This window comes from Eptatretus burgeri, chromosome 7 (genome assembly GCF_056783735.1).
Source record: "Eptatretus burgeri isolate ZD-2024b chromosome 7, Ebu_testis_v1, whole genome shotgun sequence".
NCBI lineage: Eukaryota > Metazoa > Chordata > Myxini > Myxiniformes > Myxinidae > Eptatretus > Eptatretus burgeri.
In genome coordinates, this window is record NC_140967.1 from 45,904,560 (window position 1) to 45,924,246 (window position 19,687).

The 19,687-nt window shown below is 48.0% G+C and overlaps 1 protein-coding gene across 5 annotated transcripts in view; it reads left to right on the forward strand.

Moving 5' to 3' along the window:
• LOC147023166 (uncharacterized) overlaps positions 1-19,687 on the forward strand; it is a 55,628-nt gene that overhangs the window by 9,419 nt on the left and 26,522 nt on the right. For all 5 annotated transcript variants that reach the window (XM_085888321.1, XM_085888319.1, XM_085888318.1 and 2 more), the window contains 2 exons: positions 8,951-9,037; positions 11,533-11,755. In XM_085888321.1, coding sequence (XP_085744447.1) covers positions 8,951-9,037; positions 11,533-11,755 — 310 coding nt within the window. The remainder of the gene's footprint in view (positions 1-8,950; positions 9,038-11,532; positions 11,756-19,687) is intronic.

A 19,687-nucleotide genomic window follows, 5' to 3' on the forward strand; every position in this document is an offset into this window, starting at 1 on the left:
CAGGTACCATGTAAACCTGTACTAACATGTTCCATGGTCGGGTTGTCGGCGACTAAACCGTCTCCCCCACCAGGTTTTCTGGTGAGGAGGGTGTTTGGATATGGACACCCAGCAGGATTAAAAACAAAACCTGTCAAAGGGCGGAGGAGCTCCTTGTGAGCCAATGGCCATCCATATCTAGTGCCCAACTGTGTCTGCGGACGTCCTCCTGCAGTTGGGTCACTTCTTATTAGGAGGTTGGTGGCAGGATTTGCACTCCGGCCGCCGTAAAACCCTTCATTCCGCAAAACGCAAAAACGCAAAAAAATCTGAAAACCCACTCCGTGGGAGTACCTCCTGTGCAGCTTCCCTTCGCAGGGCAGCTCACCGGATGATGGGATTGGGGCAAAGCCTTCGGGACCCCCAATCTTTGATAGGAGGGAAACCACGGGGTAACATCCCTGGGTCAGATTGCGGGAGAGTGTGTCGGAGTGGTGCTGAGGTGTCGTCCACCAGACGGCGGTCTCCTTGGGTTAACCTGAGGCGGTCCCTTCGGGTGGGTGCCTGGAATGTCCTATCCCTAAGAGAGGATGATCACCTGTCTCTGTTATCATCTGAGCTCAAGCGTTTGGACATCGGGATTGCAGCTCTCTCTGAGGTTCGGAGACCGGATTGCGGTGAGATAATGGTGGGTGGTTACACCTACTATTGGTCTGATCGCTCTGATGGTTACCATACCAAGGAGTTGCTGTAGCTGTGTCCAATAAGCTGACCCCAATGATAATTGAGGTAACACCGGTCAACGAGCGTATTATGAGATTAAGGATTCGTCACTCCTTAGGTGTCATTTCCCTGGTCTCTGTTTATGCTCCGACTGAGGCGAGTGATCTCACCGTGAAGGATGCATTCTACGCCACACTCGAGTCTGTGGTTGATCAGTGCCCCAGACGAGATACACTTCTAGTCTTGGGGGATTTCAATGCATCGACTGGAACTGATAGGGACGGTTATGAGGTGTGTGTTGGTCCCCATGGGTCAGGAACTATGAACCAGAATAGCACTAAGTTCCTTGACTTTGCAAGAAGTCATGGACTTAGGGTGGCTGGTTCATGGTTTCAGCGCCCACAAGCTCATCGCTGGACTTGGTATTCCAACGCTGGCGGTGTGGCAAAGGAGATTGACCATGTCCTCATTGACGGTCGTTGGAGGATGATCCAGAACTGCAAGGTCTACCGGACTGCTCAGTTCCTCAATACTGACCACAGGCTTGTTGTAGCAACTCTAAAGCTGCACCTTAAATCCTGGAGAATGGTACCATCCCAGCCGAGGCTGGATGTTGCCAAGCTCAGGGATGAGAGAGTAGCTGAGGAGTTTGCGAACAGGCTGAGTGGACACTTGGGGGGTCTGGGTGCCTTGGGGGGTCCTGAAGAGTTGTGGAGCGCCTTCAAGACCACCGTCCTTGATGTTGCCGGTGGATGCCTTGGAGCTCACCGCAGGGCAAAGAAGAATTTTGTCTCTCAAGGGACACTGGATACCATTGACCAGAGTCGCAGGGCCAGGCTGAATGGCAGAGCTGAGCTGTTCAGGGAGCTGAGGCGTAAAACTGTACGTGCACTGAGGGTGGACAAGGAGGCCTATGTGCGAGGAATCTGTGAAGGGGTAGAGCATCACCTGTGGACAGGTGATTCTCGTCCCGCTTACAGGGGAATTCGCGCATTACGTTCATCCAAGCCCATCCCTCGGAGCACTACAGTTCGAGCAGAGAGTGGTAGGCTCTTGACAGAGGAGTCTGAAGTGAAGGCCCGCTGGGCCGGTTACTTTGAGCGGTTGTACCAGGCTGATCCCCCAACTGTCGAGTTGGACGTCAAGGGTGTTACAATCCCTGTTGCTGACCCTCGAATCAACTGTGGTCCACCTACGCTTGTGGAAACACGGGCTGCGGTGAACCAGTTGAAACGGGGCAAAGCTCCAGGGATCTGTGGCATCCATGCCGAACTTCTCAAGGCTGGTGGAAATGCTGCACTCGTGTCGTTGCATGCAGTTTTGTGCTCTGCCTGGAACACAGGCATCATCCCAACTGACTGGAAGAGGGGCCTTGTTGTCCCTCTCTGGAAAGGGAAGGGTGATCGCCAAGACTGCAACAACTACCGAGGGGTGACGCTGCTCTCAGTGCCGGGCAAGGTCTTTGCTCGGATAATTCTCGATAGGGTTCGGCACCATCTGCTTGAGCACCAGCATCCAGAGCAGTCAGGCTTTACACCAAAGAGGTCAATGATTGACCGTATCCTTGCTCTTCGGATCCTCACCGAACGCAGACGAGAGTTTCGGCAGGGGCTGCTTGCAGCCTATGTTGATCTCTGTAAAGCGTTCGATTCAGTGAATCGGGATGTCCTCTGGAGGATTCTTGGTCTTCGTGGGGTGCCACCAAAACTGATCGATCTGATGTCTGAACTCTACTCTGGTACTGAGAGTGCTGTGAAGTGTGGTGGTACCACCTCTGACTTATTTCCAGTTGTTACTGGAGTTCGTCAGGGATGTGTACTTGCCCCCACACTTTTCAGCACTTGTATGGACTGGATTCTAGGGAGGATGTCGGAGAGATCAAGTTGCGGTGCGTCATTAGGGAATGTCAAGATCTCGGACCTTGACTTTGCAGATGATGCAGTCATCTTTGCGGAGACTTTAGACATCCTCTTGCGGGCCCTCGAGGTGCTGAATGAGGAGTCGGAGCCGTTGGGATTACGGGTTTCTTGGGTCAAAACTAAGATCCAGGCTTTCGGTGACATCTTGGATGCTGCTGTCCTGTCTGTGTCTGTTTGTGGTGAGGATGTTGAGGTCGTGGAGAGATTCACTTACCTTGGCAGTGATATTCATGTCTCTGCTGGCTGCGAGTCAGAGGTCAATAGACGTCTGGGTCGGGCCTGGGGAGTCATGGATTCACTGGATCATGGGGTGTGGCGCTGCTGGTACCTGTGCGGGAGGACGAAAGTCCGAGTCTTCAGGTCCTTGGTACTTCCAGTCTTGCTCTATGGGTGCGAGACTTGGACTCTGACCAAGGATCTGAGACGGAGACTTAATTCCTTTGGTACCAGGTCTCTTCGGAGAATCCTTGGCTATCGCTGGTCGGATTTTGTGTCCAACGCGCGGTTGCTGAGAGAGACTCGGATGAGATTTGTTACCTGCATAGTCCGTGAGCGTCAGTTGCGGCTGTATGGACATGTGGCTCGTTTTCCTGACTCTGATCCTGCTCACCAGATTCTCTCAGCGAGGGAGTCTCATGAGTGGAAGAGGCCAGTGGGTCGACCACGTGCCTCATGGTTGCAACAGGTTAACCATCATCTCAAGGAGATGGGGATGGGCTTGGCATCTGCCTGGGGGATGGCCAGACGGAGGCCCCTGGAGTACCGGTGGAAAGTGGACGCAGCGACGTGCTGTTCTGGCACATGCTCCCATACCTGACCTGACCTGACCTGATCTAGATCAGGATTGTGTGGCACAAAAGGTGGAAGCAGTCAGTTATCATAGTACATACCATTGCCAAAGAAAGGGGATGGAAAGAATGTTTAGATAACCGAACTGTTGCCTTGATTTCACATGCTAGCAAGGTATTACGAAAGATCATTCAACACAATAGATTTCATGAAGCGAGAAATGTTGAGTAAGCATTCATAAGAGGAAGAGGTACTGGAGATCAAATCACAAATATGAGGTGGATCATGGAAAAAGGAACCTGGGACTCTCAAAGGAAGGTGTTTCTCTGTTTTATAGATTATGGCAAAGTTTTTGATCATGTTGATCATCAATTGTGTGGATTATGGTGAGAGAAATGGGGATGTCTGGGCACTGACATGTCTCATAAGAAGTCTGTGCACTAAAACAATAACCTGCAGTAGGGAGAGAGGAGAGAGAGAGAGAGAGAGAGAGAGAGAGAGAGAGAGAGAGAGAGAGAGAGAGAGAGAGAGAGAGAGAGAGAGAGAGAGAGAGAGAGAGAGAGAGAGAGAGAGAGAGAGAGAGAGAGAGAGAGAGAGATTTGGAGTTGGAAAAGGGGGGATGCAGGGTTTCACTAACTCCCCTTACTTGTTCAATCTGTTCAGTGAGTACATCATGAGGAAATCTAACTTGGATGACATAGAGGCTGGAGTCATGATTGGAGGAAGATGTATAAACAGCACCACGGTATGTTGATGATACCACTCTGTTAGTAGGAAGTAAAGAGGACTTGATGAAACTGCTACAAACAGTGAAGAAGGAAAGTGAAAAAGGCTGGTCTTTATTTAAACCTTTAAAAAAAAAAAGACTAAAATCTTGTCAACTGCAACGATCGACGTATTCAGATTGGGAGACGATCACATGGAAATCGTGGAAAGTTTCATCTTCCTTGGTTCTCGGTTGAAGTGAGTGCAACATGTAGAGGGGGAATTCATAGATGGCAATCATCGGTTGAACAGCCATGACAGGATTGACAAAGATTGTGACAACGCGAACCAACATGAGGTTGGCGAATGCTCCGGTACTTCCAGTGGCAATGTATGGATGTAAGTCTTGGACAGTGAAAAGGAAAGACAGGAAGAATAAGATTAACAGTTTTGAAACCTGATGTTGGAGACAAATGTTAAAAATTCCATGAACTCCAAGAAGAACAAACAAATCATTACTTAAAGAAATGAGAGAGTTCATCGAGCACGATATCCTACGCAGTGTTCAGGTGTATACTATAGTTAAATTGTAATAAAAGAATGGTTTTAAAGATAGTTTAAAAAATCTGGAAGTTTAGTGGTGCTGAAGCAGTCTTATATACATCTCCCTAATATGCTGTAATGAGATGATGGTGAGTCACAGTTTAGGAGATGGAGGCTTCATTGATCACTCTCTATAGAATGCAAGGTGTGAGACAAGGTTGAGAGCAGTACTCCATCAAGCTGTGAATTAAGGTATTGTAGGTTGTCTAAAGTTCAGATTGGCCAAGGAAAGACCTTGCACAATGAAGGATGCCCAGCCGGAAGCTGTTTTTTTGTTGTTGTTTTTTTGGGATACACTGTCCAGGCTCATATAAGAGCTAACACACAGAACGTACTACAAGGGAAGCAGGAGACAAGAGGGGTGGGAGAGGGAAGGAAAAAACAATGGGGGAACAGAGGCATGAGGAGATCTGTGGATGGGAGAGGGATGGGTAGGGGTACAGGGAGTAAACAAGATGGACACTACAGGGACTTTCAGGAAGGAAAGCAGGGAATTTGAAAGAGGTGGGTTTGGGGTGGATTAACGGGGGTAGAAAAGATCATGGTTTTGGATGGGGGAGGATAAGAGGTGGTGGTGAACGGCTGTTTTGAAGACTTGGAGGGAAGAGTGGGATTGAAGAGAGTGCGGGAGTTTGTTCCAAAGGCGGGAAAAGGTGGTGGAAATTAACTGTGTAAATGTGTATTTATAATGTAGTACTGCTCTGGTGGGATTACAAACCATACCAAAATTGCCAATTTTGTGGGAATTATGAGATCCCTTACAAGGAACTTCAACACATTATGTGTTATGCTCATGATGGAGGAGGCCATTATGCCCATCAAGCCTGTGCAATGGTTCCCAACATATGGTTATTTGTCGTGCTCTATCCTTTTTAAGACTGACAAGATGACCTGGAGGTATGCATGCTCACCTCTAAATCTGTCTAGGCTGGATTTGACTCTTCGGTTCCACGGATTCAGACGAAACTTGGAGGACATGTTGGGCGTGTGACAAGGGAAGAATTGATTCGATTTTGGTGAAGATCTGGATCCAGACACTCGAATTTTAAAATTCATTCTTCACCATTGAAAGATAGGGCCAAAAACGATACATAGCACGATATCTCAAAAAGTTATGGACGAGTTATAACAAAACTTGGTGGATGAGTTAGTTAAGTGACAAGAACAAGCCGATTCGATTTTGATTCAGGTCCAGATTCTGATCCATCCTATCAGTGAGATATAAAACAAAGAGTGTTCAGGGTGACAGAGGTACAGTATGTGCTCTACCAAGTGCCGTTCAGTTATAAAGTTATTATGAAATGAAAACTTATTATAAAATGAAGTCTGGTGCCTAACGGTTAAGGTGGCTGCTTTAAGATATCTGGATCTTTGTGCCCTGTTGTGCCTTTAAATGGGTTGACACAAGGTGGGTTGACTCAGCTTGTTATCATTCCAAGGTCGGTGAAATGAGCACCAGCTTACTGGAAAACAGGGGGCACTGCATCAGGGGTATAGCCACGCCCCCAGCAATGATGTAACCAGCAGCCACAGGCTTCAAACGAAACTAGAACATCACTCGATGGAGCGAATTCCTCCGCCAAGGAAGGGAAACAAGTTTAGGTGGAGATGGAGTAAGAGAAAGGATGGGAGTAAGATTAGTATTACGTGGCATCATAAAAAAGAGTATTATGGTGGGTGTCAGCCTGGCGTTGGCTTCGTGGTTAGGGTGGTGGCTTGGGATCCGAGGGTCCGGAGCTCGAGTTCTGTTGGCTGCTGAATTAACACCAGGAGGTTGACTCAGTCTGTCATCCTTTTGAGGTTGGTGACATGAGCACCAGTGTGTACTGGTAATAGAGGTGTTGCATCAGCAGCATAGCTGTGTCTCTAACCGATGATGCAACCAGCAGCCAAAAAGGCTGTACACGATGGAAATGGTGGGTGTGGAAGGGGGGAGGTTGATTTGATGGATTAAAATTCTGCCATCTTTGTGCAAAGGTTATAACATCGCTTTCAAACATGTTTTCAACCAGAACGGCACTCGCGCGAGCACATTCCTCCGCCAGGCTGAAGAGTTTACGTTTTGTATCTACTGATAGGATGGATCTGGATCAAAATTGAATTGACTTGTTATTGTCACCTGAGCAACTCATCCACATAGTTTCGTCCAAATCCATCCATAACTTTTTGATATATCCTGCTATATATAGTTTTGGCCCCATCTCTCAATGGTGAAGAATCACTGAAAAAGTTCCAGTAGCCAAATCCAGATTTTCACCAAAATAGAATCAATTCTTCCTTGTCACACATCCAATCTGTCCACCGAGTTTCATCCGAATCTGTGCACATCTTTTGAGACATCCCATTCACAGACAAACAGATTGACAACGGTGAAAATATAACCTCCGTCCACCTTCGGTGGCGTAAGTGGACTGCCTGTCCTGAAGCTCACCTGGATCAGGAGCAAATCATTCAAAGCACCACCCAGAACTCCTTAGACCCTGAATTTTTTTGTTGTCGTAAGCAAGCTAAGTTACATCATGGGTGATGAAGGTTGTTGTGAAGTTTCATTGAAATTGTGTGCGTAGTTCAGAGAAGAGAGTAAATACCTATTTTGGGGGTCAAAAACCCTCCCGTGGACCCCCTTAATGAGCACAGATTTTGATGCGGTCGATAAACTTTGGTACACCACAGGTGATGAAGGTTGTGGTCAAGTTTCATCGAAATCATGTGTGTGGTTTTGGAGAAGAGAGCAAATACATACTTAGGGTGGGTCTAAAACTCTCCCGTAAACTCCCTTAATGAGCGCAGATTTTGATGCGGTCAATACATCTTCGTCCGGCATCAGATTATGAAGCTTGTGGCCAAGTTTCATCAAAATGGTGTGTTTGGTTTAACGACAATGACTGGTGTTTATGGACTCACTGACTGACTTTACTGACTCGCTCACCTATTGATCGCATAGGCTCACCTGATTAAAGTCCAGGTGAGCTAATAATACACGAGTGAGAAGTGCTTTGCAATACATGTCCCCTACTGGCTCAATGACGAAGAAGAAACCTTCAAACTCACCATGTTTGGTGGAGGCTTTGCCGATTTCATATTAAAAAAATAACCTGATGTACGGTACATAAATGAAGCAAAAACATGTGTACGGCTTATGTACATATATAATACATCGTGGTTCTATTCCTGGGATCATTCCAATTGCACTGGGCCATGGATTAACACCTAGGCCTAAAGCCTGAGGCCTGCCGACCTGTGCTGCTTCATGCAATGGCGGCACATGATTTTATTGGGGTGGAGTCAGGCTCACTGTCCAGCCAATGGGTGTAAAGCAGTGGGGTGGAGTCAGGGCAGCTGAACTCTGACCCATATATAATATGTGATAATTCCTAAATCTAAAAAGGGCATAACTGGGTGAAAAATGGACGAAACACCCTGAAACTCGAACTTGACCTGTAACTTATCATAATATGGAATAGGCAAAGCCTCGAAGCCAACGTAGAATTCTTCTTACATTCGATGCTGCAATTTCCGGTAACTTCGGCCTGGATTCGGGATCAGCGATCAAACAATGTAAATCACGATTGAAAATTATTTTTTGATGATGCTGGAAATATCTTTATTAAAATCAGTGGAGGAAATATACACCATGTCTGATATTTGGGTCTTTCATGTCTCCGACGATGCCTTTATCTCCCGGGACGCATCATTCCCCATGACAAAAAACCGGAAGCAAAAGGGTCATAGCCGACGACACGGATTCCAAATTGCCAGGGTATTGTGTTGTTGTTGTTGTTGTTGTTGTTTCCTATTCTCTTATGTGCACGCATTGAGTATGAAGCTCACTACGTTCGCTAATAAAGCCGTGTACCAAGTTTCAGTTGAGTATGTTAAAGGATATGGGGAAAAAAAGTCTGAAAAACTACTGGTGGGACGGACGGAGAGAAAACTTCTCGTCCTCTCTGGTGAAACCGCTAGGGGACAAATAATTGTAGAGTGAAATCGAAAAACCACATGGTAAATCATGCCAAATTTCAAACAGGAGTGTAAAACAAGTTACCCTGTTCAATTCATTAAATTCACCTCTCCCTAATGTTAAAGATCTCTCCCGAAAGCAAAATTTTGGGGCATTACATGAACAAAGTTCTTTCCCTTCAGAGTACAGCTACAGTGTAAGCAATCGATTTAGTGGATCAACAACCGACAGCCATTGTCCCTTTCACCCATCCCCATTCTCTCGATCCCAGGGTCACAAGCGTTACTGTATGTGGAGGGAATGTCAATGCGCAAAATGTTCCCTTATTGCTGCACGTCAGAGAATTATGGCTGCACAGGTAAATGTTTTCCTTTATTCTCACAATTTGAACAATTACTTAAATATTACATTCAACAAGTCCCAGGAAAGTATTCTGACCGCGATGTATACAGTTATTTCAGTCACATCTCCACATTAGGAAAGCTGAATGTGTGCCTAGCAATTTTTTAGATACAGAATCGAGGCAAAATGAACAAAATGCAGAGCAGGAGAAGGGAGAAACGCACAACAACAGGGATGAGGGACAAAATAGAGAGAGAATATGAAGATAAGGGATGTGAGGAAAAATGAGGACTCGGGGAGGACACAGAGGGTGGATAAGATAGATGCAGAAGCAAACTAACTCTCAGGAAGGAAAAACTGGAAACTTGGAAAGAGTTGGCCTTAGGGAGAGTTAACGGGGGTAGAAAAGATCATGGTTTTGGATTGGGGATTTTCTGAAATGGTTGTGAACCACTGGCCTGAAAACCTGGAGGAAGAATGAGATTGAAGAGAATGTGGAAGTTGATTCCACAGGTGGGAGAAAAGAGGAACGAATGAGTGGAAGTGAGCAGTGATCCTGGATTTTGGGAGTTTCACCAGAGGGGGGGTTGATGGCAGACCTTATGCACCTTGCGGATACTTGGGGAGGGGAGGGGGGACAGAGCAGATACCTGGTCCCCAACTCAGTAACACTAAAATATGCTATTGTGTTCCCAGAAGGAGTGAGAGGGTGCAAGACCAGAAAGGAGGCAGAAGAAGACAAGGAGACTAGTTACCCTGTTCTCCCTGTTTTCTCGCTGACTTCTCCATGTCACTGACCTGGCTGTGATGGCAGAGTGATAGGCACATAGACTCAGATTCATTATGGGAGACTCCTATGATCTTGGAGGCCTTGGTTTCTACGGCGTCATGCTGAGCAAGGTGTGAGGCAAAGGCACCAGCCCCAAAGAGAGAGAGCAGTACTCCATCCAGCTGCAGACGAAGGCAATATTCATTCACCTTATTGGTTCACTTTGTAGGATCAAGGTAGCATCCGTTCATTCACTTTATGGGTGTATCAGTGTTCAGGTGTGCCAAGGAAGGACTTTGTATGACAAAGGATGCCAGTCGAGAACTGGCTTTGGAAACCAACTTTGAAATATGGTTGCCCCCCCTCCCCACCCCCACAAAAAAACAATCGCCAATAGTGAGACTTAAAAGTTTGAATTTCTTCAAGACGATTGTTAAGGAAGTAGATGTGGGAGGGTTTTCCAGTTGGTTCTTTTTGAGAGATATAGTGAGAGTATGAGATTTCTTGGGATAAAAAGACCTATTCCAAGTGTGTTAACCGAGCCTGGTGTTGGCGCAGTGGTTCGGGCAGTGGCTTGGGATCCAAAAGGTCCTGAGTTCAAGCCCCGTTGAGCCACCGAATTAATACACCAGGGGGTTGACTCAGCCTGTCATCATTCCGAGGTCGGCGAAATGAGTACCAGTGTACTGGGCCGGTGTATACCCCGGTTAAAATAGGTGTACCATATCCCTGTGTCGTAAGAGGCGACAAGGGTTGCGTCAGGAAGGGCATCCGGCGTAAAACATGTGCCAAATCACTATGCGGATCATACGGATGATCCGCTGTGGCGACCCCTAACGGGAGCAGCCGAAAGAAGAAGAAGATTCCAAGTGTGTTAACCAGCTTGTGATGTTTTTTTCAAGGTCTGAAGAGAGGGCAGAGGCTGCAGTCTGTCTGTTTGAAGGATGAGGGATGTCACATCAGAGGGTGGAGTCATCAGCAAAGAGATAAAAGACTTTCCAGAGATTCGGAGAGATCATTGATGAAGATTAGGAATAGGACTGGGCCCAGAACGCTGCCTTGGGGCACTCCAGCCTTGACAGGGAGAGGAGATGAAAGGATTCCGTTGAGAGCCACAAGTTGGCTATGAGAGTAGAGGAAGTAAGCCAAGGATGACGTTGGCCTTGGATGCCATAGGCAGAGAGTTTGGAGAGCAGAGCGTCATGATAGACTGTATCGAAAGCTCGAGATATGTCGAGAGAGATGGCCTTGGTGTTGTGTCTGACATCTCATTATTTCATAGAGGAAATCATCTGAACCATCAATCACCATGCAGGATCCATTCTTGTTCTTGACTCGAGAAATCATCACTACCAATGTTCAGCACATCCTGGGAACTGATGTCAGAGACTTGCAATATGAGAGTAAATGTTAGAACAAAAACATTTATTTACAGGTCACATATTAAGAAAAGTAATTTGCACAGGTTTGACTTATACGAGATTGGAATATTGGATTGGAATAGGTTATCCAGTATTATTAAATAATTGAACTATTCATATCCAAATTGATGCACTCTTTCCACAAGTTCCACCCATATCTGCAACATATCAATGCCTAAGCCTTCTTTCTATTGCATGACCACTTCCATGATTCCTTTCCAAGCACATCACCTCGATGTACAATCACATTTGGCTTCCTCCTTCTCAATCATAATTCTGCCTAATTTATGTCTCTTCCTCATCAATTGACACCCCTCATAGGTGGCTCTTCGCAGACAGCAAGCTCAGGAGGTAGAGATGGGGATAAGAAATGCCCTTTCTCAAAATACCCACTTGTCCACTCAATCCAGCACGCTTGCTCCATGGCTCGGCCACGACACACCATCTCTCTCTGCTCCCCTGTTACATCCCACTGGACCTCTTCTCCATGCTACGCCTGCAGCACCTGCACCCTCTATTTTTGCTTCAGCTTCGGTCATGCATGGTAGGACACCTACGATATATTTTTGTAATTTCAAGAAATATGTTTTCATGCGAATATTTTTGACCACTCCCTTTTCATTAATCCCTATCCCGAGACTTTTTTTTCATCCCTAGACGACTCGTTCTATGGCTGCTGGTTTGCATCATCGCTGGGAGCATGACTGTGCTGCTGATGCAGTGCCACCTGTTCGGTTAGGGCAGGAATTTGGAACTTGGCCATTGGGCCGGTGATACATAGCTCTCCTACTCTTCGCGAAGAACACCGTGGGATCTTTAATGTCCACCAACTAATGCCGGCAGACGGGATGCCCGGCTTAACGTCCATCTGAGGGACGGCACACACATTGATGATGATGTGATGCAAAATGACAGTTTATAACTGGTCGAGATTCAAACCCAGGCTTGAGTGTGTGTCCTGCCAGCTCAGTTATCCTTTAAAGAACGTGACCCAACCTCCGATTCAGTTTTAGATTTCACCAACTAGTTAATCCAAAGTGTCCTCATGTCTGGAGGTTGATTCATTTTTATGTGATGAGTAAAGCAATGAAGGCCGAAGTGGCTCAGTCGACATTATCGAGCATTGAGCCGTGCCGTTTTGAAAAGGTAGTTGCGAATTCCAGCTCAAAACTTGTGGTCTGCCTTGGTGGCACAAGAGAAAAAAGATATAAGAATAAAACAGTTGAGTAACCTGCCATGAAGTATCACAACGGTGCTGACGTTTCAGCCTTTGCCCTTCATCGGAGGATTTGCTCCGACGAAGGGTGAAGGCCAAAACGTCAGCACCTTGTAAATCCTTCATGGAGGATAACTCAACTGTTTTATTCTCGTGTCGTTTTGAGCCTTTGGCAAATAAAATGGGCAAATATCACAGTGACATGAATGATGAAGTGATCAATACAATCTTGGCAATCCTTTGCACAATCCAGATAAGTAGGTTTTATGCTTGTAATCTGTGTTTGTATCTATGGACGGATAGAGAAATATGGCATCGAGAGTGTTGTTGCATTATCATTTGTCCTTCTCTTTTGACAACCAAATGTTCCAACTTGCTCAAGTGCTATCAATGCACACTTGTAGTTGTGCTGCTCGAGGATCGGGGGTCTTGGTCATAACGCCTTCCAAAGACTCCCACGACACCACTAAAATTGCAGCCAATAGGTTAGGGCAGGAATTTGCAACTTGGTCAGGGTGTCAACACACAGTAATCTACTCTTGTTCAAAACACTTTGGGATCTTCTATGGTCACCGGCAAATGCTTGCGGTTGAGACGTCAGCTTAATGGCGCAATGTCCCTCTGGAGGGGGGTTGCCAAATCTCTTAGTTGCAGAATAGGTAACTAATATGCACGCAAAATATTGGAAATGGCGAAAGTACCCGTCAAGGACAGATGACGAGGTGGTGCAGGATTTGATAGGACAGGAGGACCATAGAACAATACCAACAACAACACTCCCGTGATGAATGGAATAGATAGAAACAATTTAGCAAAAGCCCAACAATCTTGTTACACTTAGGCTTGAAATGTTACCCGCAGGAATGCAGTGACGCCTTTCGGCATAGCGAACACTTTGACAAACGTTTACTTTCAACTGGGCCATACAGAGTAAAAGGAGGAGTTGGAAGCAAATTTGGATGCCGTAAGCAGAATTGCAGGACATTGTGAAATCGGCCTACAAAGTTTGGTGGTGATGCGCAAAGCAGTGAGAGGGGAGATAGGAAACGTGACAGATAAAGGGACACACAACAACCTTTTATTCATATAGATTGTGCCAGGAGATGGGCAAATATTTCAGGAACTGCATGGAGTTGGCGAAATGAATGAAAAATCTTTCAGATTTTGCGGTTGAAGTTATCGTGGATGAAAAAGTGGGCTTTGATTGTTCTCATCGTTTTTTTTCTCTCTCTCTCCAGCTGGCACAGTAGCCGTTTGCATGACTCGCCGACATATATCAAAGGTATTGAAGTATTTTGATGATCAGTTTGACGATGGTTCAGTACCCCTATTACCATGGACCAGTTCACTGTCTCTCACCACGAAGCTGTCACATTTGGAAACGTGTGACACTTTCTGCAACCCTTATTTTCCCCTCGAAACAGTTGGTACCGCATCCATTTTCAAGTGCCGTTGAAATCCGCAGATCTCGCCATCTCTTGTTTGCAGAACACATTCTGCTTGGTCGAGACTCTTTTAAGTCCAAGGATTGGTGAAACTATTTGGTCCATTGAAAAGCACTGGCTACTTTGGGGTTATTTGGCCATTTGTGCAGCATAAACACATTGACCCAAAATGATGACCGCTTGGAAGTTAGAAAATACTTTTCTGGTCGATTCACTTCTTGTGCACTGGGAAAATCAATTAGGATGGAATTCTTTCACTCTGCATGACGTCACAGGACAGAGGTCATGGAAATAAAGGATGGGCGGGAAGAACGTGTTATTTTTGCAAAGGAAATCCAAAATCATGAAAGCGCGAGGAGACAGAAGGCAGAAAGGCAGCGTACTGACAGTGGTTTGGGCAGCAGGTGGATGCAACAAGCAAGGGGATAAAGAGAGAGGAGGGGAGAAAACTGGCACGAAAGAGGGTTGCACTTTGCAAAGAGGGTCAATTCATTGAAAAAAAAAACATCATGTCTAATGTCTGTGATATCGAAGATTAGTTTCGGCTAAACATGGGTTTATGGTGAACTGTTTGGGTTCCCCTTTAAGTTTCACAACATAGGTATTTGCTGTTGCTGTCCAGGAGGCTTACAACTGTTAAACAGTCAGATATTGTCTGCATCATCATGGGGCCGGTTTAACTTCATAATGTATCCCATAGGCACTTGGTCGTTTGAAGTCCAATGTCACAAAGAAATTGGATGTCACATAGATGATATCCGAAATGCGCGTTCTAATTATTATTCCAGGGGCTTTCCACCACTCCCAATCATTCTGATGAACCAGAGTTTGTTATGATTTAGCCACAAAGACTTAATGAGATGTTGTGCCTCCTTAATTACGTTGAGTGTTGAGAATAAGCGGACTGTGCTGTAAAACGGTTAAGGTGAGAGCCCTTATTGTGTGAGGCATGTGTGGGTCAAAAGAATAGGTGTCGAGTCAGGTGTTCAAAAATAGAAATCCGTGGCTAACTGTCTTTCTAAATTTATAAACTGAGGTGATTTTCATGTGCAGCACAGAGTTACTAAAAAGATGTGAAAGCTCCTTGGTACTCATGGTTGAGTCTTTGCTGTGAAATGCACTACCCAGCAAAGGAAACCTATAGGAACAGCTGATTTTATTCTGAAATAATCAGTCACTATAACTTAACACAGGTGAAGGCCAATTAACTTGGTGTGTGGTTTTGAAGGTGATTGGTTACACCTGAACTAATTTACAATTGTTATTATAAGGGGGATGGATACTTAGGCCTAAGTCACATTTGTTCTACGGCGAGGATACAGCGGCCGTACGCCCACTGAATTGACAGAAACGTGCGGTGGCCTCAGGGTTGCCCTACACCATTTGGCTATCTTTTACAGGCCGTAGGGGTCGCCGTGGAATTATAACGCGGAATTATAACTTTTTTCATTTCTATGTTCGCCGTAGCAATTCGACAAGCCGAAAAAAAAAACTGGTTAAAAAAAAAATGAACCCACTCGTTACCATCCGTATGGCCGCACGTTCGCCTTAGGGCGTACCCTAAGAGCCCCCTGCGGTCGCCTTGCGGGCACCTTTAGGCTACCTTGCGTCTGCCTTGAAAATTATATGGCCGCCGCAGGGCCCCCTTAAGGTCACCATGCGACATCAAATCAAAGACCGTACGGCAACCCCACGTTTTCGGTCTCCACAATTTCTAAATACGCCGTGCGGCTCCCCGAAATATAAAAACATATGTGACTGCAACATTGTGTGACCGTGGAAATACTGCGGTCGCCGTATAATTGAGAGTGGCCGTAGATTTTGGAGACCCCACGGCCGCCGTGGCAAATGTGACTGAGGCCTTATCCAACCAAGATAGTCTAGTTTTGTATTATGTATTTATTTGTAAATATTAATATTGTTGTGGTTACCAAATTCGCAAACCACCATTCAGGTCCCTTAGGTGAGGTATCTCGGCAAGTATATGTGTAGTTAGGCCCAAACCCGTTGTCTAGTGGGAATACATGTCATTTATGCGAGCTGCGACTCTTCAGGATAGCCGTTTTTCTTTTACTATCTTTGTTTTGGACCAACCGCCATGATCACAACCACAACATCAACCACCGACCACAACCACCGCTTCACCACAACCGCCACGACCTTCACGCACACCTCACAACCGTAGCATCGCCACCGTTCTTGCCCCGCTGTGGGTACCGGTGTTGGACTCATGCAGAACGCGCGTCGAACAGCGAGCACAAAATCACGGATTTTGTGCTTCAAAAACGGATCAAAAACGACACACGTCCCACTTTTGCCGTCCAATCGGTGAGCGAGGGCGATTTGGCCCCGCCTCCAGAACGATCGATATATGCAAATTTGTGGATCAAAAGCCTTCACGCCCACTTTTCTCGGGCCAATGGGGAGCGAGGTGAAAGGTCAAAGGGAGGGGTCAAAGGCGAAGTTACGGGGGATAAAAGGACGGTGTTCGTCAGTCAGAAGAGAGTCGCAAACGAGAACGAGGAGTCGGAACGAAGGGAGGACGAGAACGAGAAGGAGAACGAGAACGAGAAGGAGTCGGAACGGAGGGGACAAGTGTGGAAGTCTGGAGCCCGGCCTGCAGTGGCTGGAGAAGCTGAAGAGAGTCGGACGAGGGGTGCTCGCGCCGGGTGCCGGGAGCTGCACGCCCGAGGGAGGCCGGGCAGCGCGACCCTGGCCGAGGTGGAGACGCACACCAGGGATAATAAAGACCCTCTATACCCCGAGCATCAGCAACCCTCCTGTTTCCCCCCGCGCTGAGATAGTGCGACCAAGGGGCCCCTTTCCCCACCCCCCTGCCAGACACTGTCCGCGAGGTCCGCGGAGTGAGGCGCCATCGCGCTCCGCGTCTCATCACCAGACGGGTAGGCGCGACCCGGTCTCGGCCTCAGGCCCGCCTCATCCTTGAGGGTATTCTTTCCTTGGTTTTGGGTATGTGCTGTCGGCGCCGTCTGTGAAGTAGAATTGTATAAGTGTTGCCGTGTGCTCGTGTAATCGGTATTAGATCTGCATTGTCGCATTTGCTTTTGTGTAAATTGAATTGTGTTTTCTTTTTTTGTGTGCATTTGGTGGAATTGTATTTGTGTGCTTCGTTCGTCGCGAATAAATGTGCTTTATTGTTGAACTGTTCTCCCGCTTCGCTTCGTCTTTTCCCCCCATTGAACCTCATCTTGCTTCACGTAAAGGGCTGGTAGTGGGCTGAATACGCCCAATAATTAATCGAACCGTCGAGGTCGACGATAACACCGCTCGGTTATTCTGATAGTACGGAACGGGTCGCTTAAGTGGCCCGTGTCCGAAGTCGACCTGCGGCGAGGTGCGATCGCCCGGTCTACCCTCCGCGTGGGTACTTAGGTAGGTCGAATTTGGCGAGCAACCCTATCCCACGCGGGGGCTGATTGGCTCGATCGCGGTGAGACCGAAAGGTCCACCCGTGACTGGTTCCCGGCGTTAGTCCGAGAGGGTCACCACTGGATTGTCCGACTGGATTGTCCGTCCGGTGGGCGACGTGCCGCGATTCGAGTTACGTGGCCGTTCGCACGCCGGCGGGCGCGAATACCGCAACACTGGTGTCAGGAGTGGGATACAAATTCATCGCCCTCCTCGCGGCACTGGTATCGGAGAACAGGAAAACGGGCTCTCCTGTCTCCGGCTAAATTTACGGGAATCGGTCCAGGGGTGAGAGAAGCGACCCCCGATTCCCTCCAAATTACGAGCGAGCAAATTAACCCTTCACGAGAAGCAAGATGGCGTCTCAAGGCGAGCGGGAGCCGGGGGTATTAGAAATGTATATGTGTAATAATGTAGAGTCCATGGTCCAGGATGGAATCCCCGAGCAGGAAATGTTGATTGTGCAGGAACACGGACTCGCCCAACTGAACCCAGGGCCCGAGGTGGGTGCGGCAGCGGCCGCGGTGTATGACACCTCCCCCCTCTCCACCAAGACCCTTCCCCAACCCTTGCCGAAACGGCTCAGCTGAGTGCATCCAACATGGCCCAGCTATGCGCCATGCTGGCGGCAATGAACAAACAAATGAATGAAGTGAAAACGACGATGGATACAAATACAAATGAAATGAAGAACGAAATGAAAGACATGAACAAGCAAATGAATGAAGTGAAAACGACGATGGATGCGAATACACAACAAATAAACGAAAAGATGGATACAAAAATGAACGGAATGGAAACAAACATGAAGGAGGAAATGAAAAAGCTGCGGGGTGAGACGCAGAACATGGGCCGAAGCCTGCAGGCGGGCATGAAGGCCGTAAGCAGGGAACTTAAAATGGCGACTCCACGTGTCGGAACGAACGAGCTGGGAGGGGGTGCAGCGGCTGACAGGCCCGCGGTGGAGGCGGGTAAGAAAATAATTCGGGAGACAAGAGACGAGGTGAAAGTAATTGGGAGGGAGAGAAAAGAACAATTAATACGGAAAGCAAGGATGAGGTACGCGGAGATCGTGAAAGAGCAAGGAGTGAAAAACAGGGAAGGACGGGAGCGACTTAAAGAGAAAGCAAGGTTGACCTACATAAAGATAAGGGAAAGACGCCAGAAAGAAGCAGAGACCAATAGACACGAGGAGACGACAGAAAGAATAAAATGTATAGAGACACGGGAGATAGAGGGTGAATTGGACAAGGTAAGTGACGCACACACACACACGGAGGTAGTGGAGGATAATGGGGGTGAGCTGGCGGACTGGGTAGAGACCCAGTGCGAGCACCTGGATGGCCTCCTCCAGGAACGAGGGGAGGGAGTATGCCCCCTTGAGGCGAGTCACGACCAGGTGAGTTCGGTCGTGTTTTGCGAGGTTGAGGGGACGAGTGCTGTGGACGGGTGCACGGAGAGCTTGGGGGGTGTAGAGGCCCCGGAGACCCTTGTGGGGACACAAATCCCCAGTGTGGTTGTCCCTGTGTGTGTGGTGCAAGGTGTGAGTGCGTCCCCGTGTGTGGAAGCGACCCCGTGTGAGTGGTGTGGTGGCGATGGTGCCAGAGTACGTGCTTCCCAGCACGCCGAGTGTGGATGGGGCACCGCGGGTGAGTGCCCCGCGCGTGTGGGTGAGGCACCGTGGTGGTGAGTGAGGCCGTCTGTGTGAGTGAAACGGCCAGTATGAGTGAGGCACCACGTGTGAGTGGTGTGGTGGCGAGTGTGCCGGAGTGTGTGCTTCCCAGCACGCTGTGTGTGGATGAGGCACCGCGGGTGAGTGCCCCCGCGTGTGTGAGTGAGGGACGGTGTGTGGATGAGGCACCGCGGTTGAGTGCCCCCGCGTGTGAGTGAGGCACGAGTGAATGGAGCACCACGTGTGAGTGGTATGGGTTATGCAAGGGAGACCGTGTGTGTGAGAGAGCGGTATGTGAGGGAGATGTCGGTTGGCATGCGGGAGCACGCAGCCGCGTCTCCCGGTGTGAATGTGATGGAGTGGACTGTGTGTCGTAACACGCAGGTATGCGTGTGTGGAATGGAGACGGAGACGGCGACAGAGAGAGAAAGCCGGAGTAGCGGCTGTAGTTGTTTCGGGGACCGTGCCGGGTTCACCCAGCAGTGAGCACGCGGTTCGTGCTGTGCAACGCACGAGACCGCCACGTGCTCGCTTGCGAGAGTGAAGTCCCGGTCCGGAAACGCACGCGGTGGATTTGCCGATCCCGCGGACGGACAAAGTTTAGGCAGGTAAATGGATTTGGACCGGACGGGTTCTCCACGCGATCGTGTGTGTTAAGCTCCAACGGGCAAAAGCACATGTGTTCGCGTGGGGAACCCCTCGAGACGTGGGGCT